General features: G+C 33.7%; 1 protein-coding gene, 1 long non-coding RNA gene and 1 pseudogene across 2 annotated transcripts; 1 reads left to right on the top strand and 2 right to left on the bottom strand.

Annotated features, from left to right (window-relative positions):
- Positions 1 to 1,516: 1,516 nt before the first annotated feature.
- Positions 1,517 to 3,552, bottom strand: LOC104711042 (putative RING-H2 finger protein ATL12 pseudogene; annotated as a pseudogene).
- A 2,145-nt stretch (positions 3,553 to 5,697) lies between these two features.
- LOC147950349 (uncharacterized) lies at positions 5,698 to 6,472 on the top strand. Its single transcript, XR_015596303.1, has 2 exons — positions 5,698 to 5,851; positions 5,945 to 6,472. It is a non-coding gene; the product is annotated as an uncharacterized LOC147950349 (long non-coding RNA).
- A 1,201-nt stretch (positions 6,473 to 7,673) lies between these two features.
- On the bottom strand, positions 7,674 to 10,469 carry LOC104702265 (CRS2-associated factor 1, chloroplastic-like). Its single transcript, XM_010418099.3, has 5 exons — positions 9,566 to 10,469; positions 9,246 to 9,373; positions 8,911 to 9,136; positions 8,689 to 8,816; positions 7,674 to 8,589 (listed from the first exon to the last, which is right to left on the bottom strand). The coding sequence occupies exons 1-5, from the start codon at positions 10,359 to 10,361 to the stop codon at positions 7,816 to 7,818; spliced, it is 2,052 nt and encodes a 683-aa protein (XP_010416401.2). The 5' UTR covers positions 10,362 to 10,469; the 3' UTR covers positions 7,674 to 7,815.
- Between the last annotated feature and the right edge of the window lie 273 nt (positions 10,470 to 10,742).

Raw genomic sequence — 10,742 nt, 5'->3', positions numbered from 1 at the left:
AGTCGTATTTATGAATTTTGGAGAGAGAGATGTTTTTATTTTTAGCACAATTATTTATATATCATCAACGTGACATGACATCATTATTGATCTCATTGAGAGGCATGTATAATTCTGTGAAAGGAAATAAAATACTATGTGGAATAATACTAGTATACTACTATATATGGGTCCATGAGTATAGTTGTTGTAGAGGAACTATAATATAAAATCTATAGGTTCTGGTTAGTAATTAATTAAGGAATTATTGGAACGAGAGAGAACTCTTGACTTTGAAATGGGGAGTTAATAACCTTTTTTTGGTGTAGATTACCACATATGTGTTTTTAATTTAAAACAAAATTGTAGTCAAATCACCGATAATTTTATCTTGAGAATTTAATTGTATGTTCATGTATATATATAACAACTAAATTAGATAAAGTATTCAGTAAATAATTTTGATAGTATTTAGTATTTACTATTTAGATGTTGGTAAAAAAAATCTATATGAGTTTTTACGCAGGTTTTATACTAAAGAAACCTACCACCACAAGCTTCAATTTATAAATATCTATTTAGTGCTCCGAATAATTTGAAAGGTCTAAAAGTTTTGTCTAGTTATTTTATTTATTTATATATTTTTTTATTATATATATATTTTTTTTATAACCCCCAAATAGACCCAAAACCAAGAGGGTAACAAAAATGGATCTTAGGTTAAAATTGCTAGTAGCAGGTCAGTGACTGCTTAGTCTTTGAGAAGATATCACTCAACTCATAGTTCCTGTCTGCAATTAGTTTTTTTTTTAAATATCTTTGCTCGTTCGTTCCACTAGTCATTTGCAGGAGGAGAATATATAATACCACGACACGGCTGCAAAGTCCGTAACACTTTTGCTCACTCTTACTCTAATTCAGATACTCATATCTCCCTAACTCAACCAATCTATTTCTGTTTAACACAGCCAAGAGTTGCTGCTGGAGTGTAGTTAGATACAATATAATCTACTGACTTTTGAAGGCTGTGATGGACTCCAAGATGGATCCTCTGCGCTTTGCCTTTTAAAACTGATATGTGAGAATGTAGTAATGCTTATCCCCCCAACTGTCGTTCCTAGTTAATGAAACATATATAAAACATCAAATGTTTTCATACGTGTAGGAGCTTAAAATAGTTGAAAACAAGAAATCACAAACGTTAAGGGAAGATGGAGGTAAGACCGTAATCTCTTTCCTTAACTCTTTGAAACCCTTGCAGTGAGACAGGATTTTAGTTCCAAGATACAACCACCCACAACCGGGTTTGCTATCACTCGAACACACGACTCTAAACGAACTTAATCATTACGATACTCTCGAAAACTTTTATAAACTGGACTTGAGCAGACTAGACACTACTTTACTTTGATTAGAGTGACAAACTTTCGAGGGGTATACAAAAATGTTACCGTGTCTAGCGTTTTTCAACTTTGAACCAAACAATTTTTATATCTATTGTATTTACTTGGCCAAGAGGCATGAGGTGAACATGATATTTTAAACCACCATGATTTTCATGTGAACCGAGACAATAGATATCACACGCAACGACATTTTCTTGTAGAGTTTTAGTTCTCCATTGTGTCCATTTAGGCCTTGGAAATTCCTGGTTTTCATGAGTGAACTTGGAGAATATAGCCTCTCTTTCATTCTCCAAGAAACGACCGTATTTCACAGTACTCATTACGTGATCCCGCATTAATTTTGTTTTTAAAAGTAATAATCACTATCACGACATCTGAAAAAACTATCCGGTGATTGAACTTGTGCATAGCTTTCTTCTCCTCGATGTCCTCGTTTCCTTGTCTCTCAAGAAAGAACGATTTCTTTAGAACCTTCCGGAAACTGCTGAATCTTGAAGACCCGTCATTAGTTCCTTCTTCGCGTTCGATGTAAATCTCCAATTCCGAGTCTTCTTCTCTTGTCTGGGATTGGTTCACCAATCACCATCCTAAGACTATGGCTACTAGCTAGTACAACCCAAGACAGAGAGATCATCTTCAATATTGACTCTGTTTCTACACAAAGGACTCGTGGCGTGCTGCTCAAGCCACGCATCAATACACCCAATGTGGAAAGCGTGTTCATTTAGGTAAGAATCTCAACGTCTTCGAATTTGGACAAACAGACAGAACTTACAAGCCCTTGTTTCAACCCTTTGAAAGCAGAGAATCTGAAAAAGGGAAGAGATTCGATTGCTGTCTTGTCGAGACCAGCGAATCGAGAGGATCGATTGAAAAGCCCTTGCCAGAGACGTTCGTGTCGTCTTCTCTCTCCCTCACTCTCGGTCTCTAATCGGAGATCGTTGTTGAAGCATTTGGCGTAGACGAGGAGCACGAAAGTGAGAGTGAAGACGATGGAGAAAACTCCGGTGATGATGGCTAAGCTAGGCTTGAAAAGGTCGCTTGTTGTGTACGGGTCAGGAGGAGATTGAGCAGAGACATAGTCTAAGAAGCGACCTTTTCAAGCGAATATATTCGAATATGAATTGAATATATAGATACTATTACTATATATGAAAAATAAATATCTTGACTTTGAATTGGGGAGTTAATGACCTTTTTTGGTGTGAATTACCACATGTATTTTTAATACAAAAAAACGTAGTCAAATCACCAATAACTATTATCAAAAAAAAAAAAAATCACCGATAATTTTATATATCTTGAGAATTTAATTGTATGTTCATGTATTATTTTATTTTTATTTTGGTTTTCATGTTAAGATGTTCATGTATTTGTAAGTTACAACTAAATTATATAAAGTATTCAATATTTTGATAGTATTTAGATGTTGGTAAAAAAATCTACATGAGTTTTTACTCAGGTTTTAGGGGGGTGGGGCGGGGGGAACGTTGTTTACCGTAAATAGTATTCTCAACATGATACCAAGTTCATAACTTTGGATAAAGCTCATGAAGCTATATGAGTGTTGAACTTTGTGGATGATATTCATAAGTATGAAGAGCAGTGTCGATATTACATGTACTTTGTTATACTAGCAATTAGATATTTTTAGAACACTGAATAATGATCAAATTGTTAATTACAAAGAGCACTGAGTTTAAAGCCTACAAATAAAGACACGCTTTTTGTAGATCCCAAAATCTAGGTTCAAAGAGAAAACGAAATCCAGTGAGTAAGAGTTGAAAACTGTAAGACTATGTTTAGCCCAATTTCTACAGATAAAAAAATAAACAGTTGTTACTTGTATGAGTTGAGGCTAAGCAGCGTTGGCTTTTAATGATACCATACTTTTGAGATATTAGTGGAGTATTACAGGATTGCTACGGATTATAATAGTCTCGCTTCCATTCTTGTTTTCAATCAGTTCTTTGTAGTGAATTTCAATTTAAGCTCCTACAGTCCGTAATGCTGTAATTCTAAACTCTCGTCACACTTTCGTAAAATCTCAATTCAATCTCTTACATGTTTATAGAACAACGCATTCAAAGAGTTGAGAATGTAGGAAGTGACCTCTGACGTAGAGGAGGATATCTGAATCCCCATATCTATACCGCACATTATCCATCCGTGAACAAATTCTTGTCTCCATAAACGTACGTGGGCATAGATTCGACCACGATAACTCTGGACAAAAAGAGCTAATTAGATATTACACATTATAAAGCAAGGTTCTCATAGTTAGGAATCTCCCTAGGGCAATCTACGAGGTCCACATAGGCGAGTGTGTCGCGGAACAAAACGAACAAGAAATAGAGAATCAGATCCGTTAATATATATTTACAGTTATAGATCTGACGATTGGATCCGATAGTTTGCTGGATTAGCATGACAGATCGATCACATGAAATATCTAGAGAGGGAGAGATCTTTCAGTTGATAGGTTCAACCCTAACTTTGTTTAGTTTGTTCATTTCTTCCCCGATCAACGAATTTGCCGGTAAGATTCCTCTCTCTTATTGTTGATGTACAAAAATTTTCCAATCAGTCAATTGAGTCAGTCAATTGAGTCAGTGTCTCTCTCCGAGTAAGCAATCAAAGTTATATTTATTTGATATTTTCACAACAAGCTAACCAATTTACCAAAAAAAATACATATACATGTAAAACCTCTATAAATTAATAAAGTCAGGACCACAAAATTTTATTAACTTATAGAAGTTTTAACTTATCGATAAATTAATAAAATATTAATTTATAAAAATACTATTCATTTTAATAGTTTTGAATTAATCCATTAAATAAATAAAATACTTTTATTATAATTCATACAGAATTTTCTTAATTTATAATTTCGGCTATCCTAATCTGATAGATGTCAATAGTTTATTAGATTATCCAGATGAAAATAATTAATATTTAGAAGTTCAGAGTTTGGAAGAAATTGTTGTTACTATCCTTCATGATGAAGTCCAAGAAAATATTGCGGTATCTTTAGAACTAATTATACGTAAGAGAACAACTATCGCGTCTATGAAGCTCCACAACTTTTGAATACAATTTGAGAAAAACAATACAAAAATTATATAATGCAATGAGAAAGATTATAGATAAGTTCCAATAAGATGCAAATTTAAGAATAGGCAAATAATAATAGAGTCATATTTTACTAAATTTTCTTAGAAATATATATATATATATATATGCATATAGTTTATATCATTACTCTCTCTCTCTTTCACAAAGAGTTTCATTCTGGAGTTTTTTCTTTGTTTCACAAAGACTGTCACTTTATATTTCCAAAGCTTTTTTATTAAATTAAATGATAAATTACTCATTAAATAAGGATATATATGTATAATTCAAGTTTTTCTTAATTTGTGTGCAATGTGTCAAAATGACACTCTTTGTGAAACAGAGAGAATATTAATTTATGATATTTATGAGACCATATTTTTACATAGGATTTCAAAAAAAGTATTATCTTATTATTTTGTGTCATTTTTTACACCGACCCAATTTGAGACCGGAAAAATTTATTAATTCATAGCGAGTATTAATTTAAAGAGTATTAATTTATAGAGGTTCTATTGTAAAAATATTCATTTTAGTTTCTATCTTCAAAATATAATTCATTCATTTATACTTTATATAAATATTTAATTATATAATTAAAATATTAATACCACTCAACTAACAAATATCGTTACTCGACTTAACACTAAACTAAGTAATTAACTAAATATATTTGAATACAAAGAAGTTACCAATTTCATGACAAAAAAAACTATCATACTGCAAAACAAATTTTGTTTAACACAATCTTGACTAAATCAGTTTGATTTGACATTTTTTATTTTGATGTTTTAAAAAACTTAGTTAAATGAGGATTTAATATGTATTGAAGTATCATATTACTAATATTTTAGTCTATAACTAATTAAATATTGATGGTGTTTTATGTTGATTTTAATAATAGTGATTCAAACTCGTCCCATCATACAACCAATTTTACAATATAAGTTGTATGTGTTGTGTTAAATTTTTAATATGTTTAAATATCTATAATTATAACATATTTTTATTAAATTTAGATATATTAATTATAATATTTCAAACTTTTAAAAGTTTAAATTAACTATCAAGTACACAATTGAATAACACTGGATATTACTCTGAATTTAAAATACATTAAAAAGTCTATTAAAATACACTATCCAATAATACCTCCACCTAATTCTTTGTGTTCTCAACTATTAATCGATGTCGTCAGTGTTAGTGTCTGGGTATGAGGATGCAATTAAAGAAGATGATATCAAGAAAGCTCTTGGCGGAAATCCTTCCAATGTCCATACACGAAGCTGCATTTTGGCAACATTCAAACAAACAAAGCTTGCAACATAAGTTCTTAAATCGTTGTGTGAAAGGTAATATATATATATAGATATACATATTTGATTCATATATATAGGAATAGTATTAAAAAAATAAATAAAATTCTCTTTTCTATTATATTGTAGTGGCCTAGGAGGAAAATTTTCTGTGCAGTATGCACATGAAGATGTTAGTGCTGAGGACTTTGGTGTGTACTTGAGAAGTTTGCCTTCCATATCATTTGTGTGCCTTTTGTACATAGTATAGGATTGGGAAAACTGTCCAATCCCAAATTATTATCAGCCTGATGGGCTGTATAAAGCAATTGTGAAGTTTCTTGGAACCAAGAACTTTTACATACCTGGATTTGCAGGATTTGGAAGTCAGGAACATTTCAACCAGACAAATTATTAATTTCTTGAAAAGGAGAAGAAGATTGGCATGTTCCATGTAGATACATCAACATAAAACAACCTTCGTCTTATAGTTTATTTTAATAATCTCTCTTATAACTTGTCTTTTAGTTTAGTTTTTTTCTTAGCCTCCGAGATTAGTCGGAGAAGTCACTATTTTAATAGCCGCTAAGTTTGAGTTTTGTAGGATGTATGTAAGAAAACTAATTATTTTAATAGCCACCGACCGAGTTTAGTATTAATTAGAGAACTATTTTTAATAATCTTTCTCAATCTTAATTTCTTTTAATAATCTTTTTGTAGATAAAGATGCTGTCGACCAAGCTGTAAAGGTGGCACTTCTACGGTATGTTTGTGACAGACTTCCACCTTGTCCCATTCTTCTCGTTTCAGGCGACAAAGACTTCACCAAAATTATTTATGCTCTCCAGAAAAGAAGTTTTCAAGTGTATTTAGTTTACAACGACGAAGCCCAAGGTAAACTTATAGCTAGCGCTACTGAAGCATGGCACTACTATAAAGTTTTTGGTATTGAGAGGAAATTAGTCATCGGCCAACCGAAAATAAGGCTGAAAAGAAAGAAGGCGAGAAATCCAGCTAGAGAGCTAAAAGATTTAGCTAGAAAAACTAAGCGTGATTTTAATTTAAATTTTTTTAAAATTGTTTGACAAAATAAAAATTATATTCACCTATATAATTTTTCTACTTCAAAATATGTACTAGTCTACTATGTTCTATATAGTGTCTTTTATTTTGATTTTCCTAAATCTACAAACTCATAATATTATTCTAACTTTTTTTTTCTCTCAAGATTACTCTAACTTTTAAATATGTGTTCTTATTCAAAAATAAAATTCTTTTTAAATTTTCTAGCACTACTATTGTAATTGTTTTTATTACAAATAGCTTTTTCAAATTCCTTTTTATTATTTTTCTGTAATTTTTTTTGTATGTGTGTTGTTCAGAATAAGTTTTCTTTAATATATTTTTATTTCAAGTAATCTTTTACATTTTTCTTAAATATATACATTATTTTAATTTTTATGCAATTGATTAATATTTTCTCTTTTTTATATATTTTTGTTTATGTAATCTCTATTCATATTTTACTTTGATATTTTTTTGTATTTTTTTTCATTTTTTTAGTTTATATTTTAGTTTAAATTACTTAAAATGATTATTTTTAATTATAATAAAAAAATATTAAACAAATGAGTGAATTAATTGATGCATTAACTTTAAATTTTATGCTTTTTAATGTTGTTTATTTATTAAAATTGAAAATAAGAATTGATGAGGTGGAGGAAGGAGAAGAGAAAAAAACCAACTTTATATATATATATATATAGATAATCTCCTTAATAATTGATATAATTTTGGTTGGGACTTTATGTTGTCTTTCTAGTAGGAATATCTGAATTTAGGAAAAAACTATTGATTGTATTCCAAAATCGTATTCTAATTCAGATAAAACAATTGATTGTATTCCAAAATCGCATTTCATAAATACAAGAAATATTTATCTAATTTCTCTTAAAATTACACCTTTTACAATGATGTATAGCTAACTTATACACTACAAAAAAACAAATACATATAATTCCTTATGAAAGTAGTTTAGCTAGTTCATCGACCTTCAATGTTCCATGAGGTATCACTTCTCTGTAATCTTCGTCAAACTCATCAACTTTCTTCTTCTCCTCTCTTTTCACACTCACGGCAACTTCTTTCTTCCTAGTTACGACAACATTACTCGTCTTTGCCTCCAAGTTTCGGTTTTCCTGCTTCTTAACCATTGGCTGTTTTCTCAACCCATGCTGGAAAACTGGTCCCGGTGCAGCTACAGTCGAAAAGGCGACAGCTTTTGCAAAGACTATGTCTGCGTCCAGCTCAGTACTGTCTAAGACAAGTGCAGTCCCGCTCTCTACAGCTTGTTTCATCAGATTCAGAACTCGTTCAATGCTTTGTTTGCTGACCTCTTCTGATCTTTCTGGCTCGTGTTCAGGTTCTTGATCGTCTCCAAGAGAACCATCTGCAGTTAGCTCAGTTACATCTGTAGACAAGCTCTGTATAGAACTGCTTGTGCCTTCCATCGCCGAGAAATCTACTGTTGAAGGGCTCAAATCATGACCATCTGGATCATTTTGCAATTCCATAGAATCCAGTGGAGAGTCCTGGGTCACAGTTTGAGTCTGGTTTGGGGACACCGATGGCTCATCATCTTCCGGGAAGGCAGTATCATTATCAGTATCAACTTCGATATCTCTAAGGTAATCATCCTTTTTATTCGGAGTTGTGAGAGACGATTTCCATTCCCGTCCTCTCCAGATAAGGATCTGCTCGTTTTGAAAAGATATGAGAACACATGGAACAAGATCCTGCAAAGTGAGCACAAACATAATCACCGCGTTCAATAACGAGGCTAACACACGAGATTTAAAATTTAAAAATCACATATGAAAAAGAATATAGCAAACCTTGAGTTTGGCACCGATTTTCCTAAAATCGCTGCCTTTCATCCCTTGACAGTCGATCCGAACCAATTCACAAACTTCAAATGCTTCTTTCACATTTTTCACAAGGTCACAATACACACCATTTTTTCCTACATGACCAAAACCCAACACATGGTAGAGTTAACATTCTCGGGTCTTGAAGAAAAAATACCATATCAAGATTATTGCTATCCAGAAGCTTACCTAGCTTACATATGGGCATGAGCTCTCGTCCTTTCCTCCTCATCTCGGTAGCTTCCTGGTGAGTTAAACCCTCAGGCACTTGTTGAATCAGCTTTGGATAAACAGGTGCTACAGGCTTCCACAACATAAGAGGGAAGCGCGGTCTTGTCCTGTGGTTATAGTTTCTGCCACGGAATAGGAAAAGCACACCTCCTCTTCTATATATCACCTTCCCTCCAATTTTCTCCTGCCAATTCAAATCAAAACTTCTTGAAGAAAGAACACAACAGATGGAAGAAGTATGATCCATGTATTGCCTACTAACAGAAATAATAAAACAGATCCAAGGAAAAAACCTCTAGTTGCTCGCAAACATTATCCATGTCGACTGTACAAACTCCTTTGCATTTAATCTTACAAACCCTTCGCCGCTTCCACAAGTCATGTATGTTATTTAACATGTTATGCGTCAAGCCATCTCTACCTGAGAAAAGACAAAAACTTAGATATCACATATCCTACTAACTCTGTTCTTTGAGTCTATCACTTCAAATGCGCCTAAACAACTATGTCTGAGCTTCCATAGATACTAATTTTGATCCTCATGAAGAAACTATTGATCGATCTCTTAAAGTAAATTCAACAAAAAAACAGAGTATTGAGCTCAGCTTTATACCCATATTCAATTGCCTTGTTGTCTTCAAGCAAGAAGTAACCAGCTCTCTAATCTCTTCCTTCGTCAATGGCTCCCCTAAAATCTCCTCCTTGGTGTAAACATACCTCGGACCTACCCCGGGTCGAAAAGGACCCGGTTTCTGCACCGGTTTAACCCCTTTCTTCCCCACCGGAGGCAATCGGAAAGAATCGAACTCTCTCGGCGTCTTCTGCGACTGAGGAAGCGGAGCACGACCAGTCCATGGCCTTCCCATAGTCGTAGGCCCAAAAGGCGCGTAAGCAGGCTCACGAAGCTTCAAAGGCTTAACCTTTGGCGTCTCCGTGTAACTGTATTTGAATTCAAAAGGAGCTCCGTTGATGACGTAAGATAATCCGTCTTCGCTTAGCTTAACCTCCGCCTTAGCGTCTAACTGCGGTGGCGAATCGGGTACTCTAGGTTTGTTCTTGGGTTTATTGGGTCCTGAATCGGGTTTGGAGTATTTGGATCTTCGACCCGGAATCGAACGAGCAGAGGGAACCGAAGGAGTGCCTCTTGATCTAAACAGCGACGTTTTAGGCTCTGAAGCTGCAGCTTCGGAATCGTGTGTATGGACGATTTTAGTAGCGGCATCGAATCGGCGGTCGCGACGGATCTCGGCCTCGAGTTCTTCTTGGCTCCGGCGACGCTGCTCGAACCGCTCGGCATTAGCGTTACCCCACCTAGAGAATCGGATCTCACTAGGTGCTCTTGGGTTCGGCTTAGGAAATAGAGATGGCGCGAAAATTGGAAAAGGGGTGTTGTTGAGTTTCAACAACATTGCCGGAGAAATCAAAGGTATTACGAAGGTTTTTAAGAGAGACTCATCCACAGGTAGTGGACTGTTGAGGATTGAAATAATGGGGTCGAATTTGTGAAAGATAAAAAAATAAAAGGGTCGAATGAAGCCCATTTGTTTTTAAAGCCCACTATAGCACTCGCCAGTTAACCACTAGTAAAACTTATGCAAACACATCCATTAAATGTTAAACTAATCGTTTAATAACGCTAGATAGCAACCCTTCCAATCCGTAAACTTCTACAACCATTGCATTTAAAGTTTTAAACCTATCAAACCTTAATTTGCCCTGCGAAATGCAAATTACAGTTTGTAGTATTGATATAAACTTTAGCAGCTTATGTAGGTCTCCTAATGCGGAAC

Source organism: Camelina sativa, chromosome 1, assembly GCF_030686135.1.
Source record: "Camelina sativa cultivar CO46 ecotype springtype chromosome 1, ASM3068613v1".
NCBI lineage: Eukaryota > Viridiplantae > Streptophyta > Magnoliopsida > Brassicales > Brassicaceae > Camelina > Camelina sativa.
This window is presented reverse-complemented; position numbering and strand designations above follow the sequence as displayed.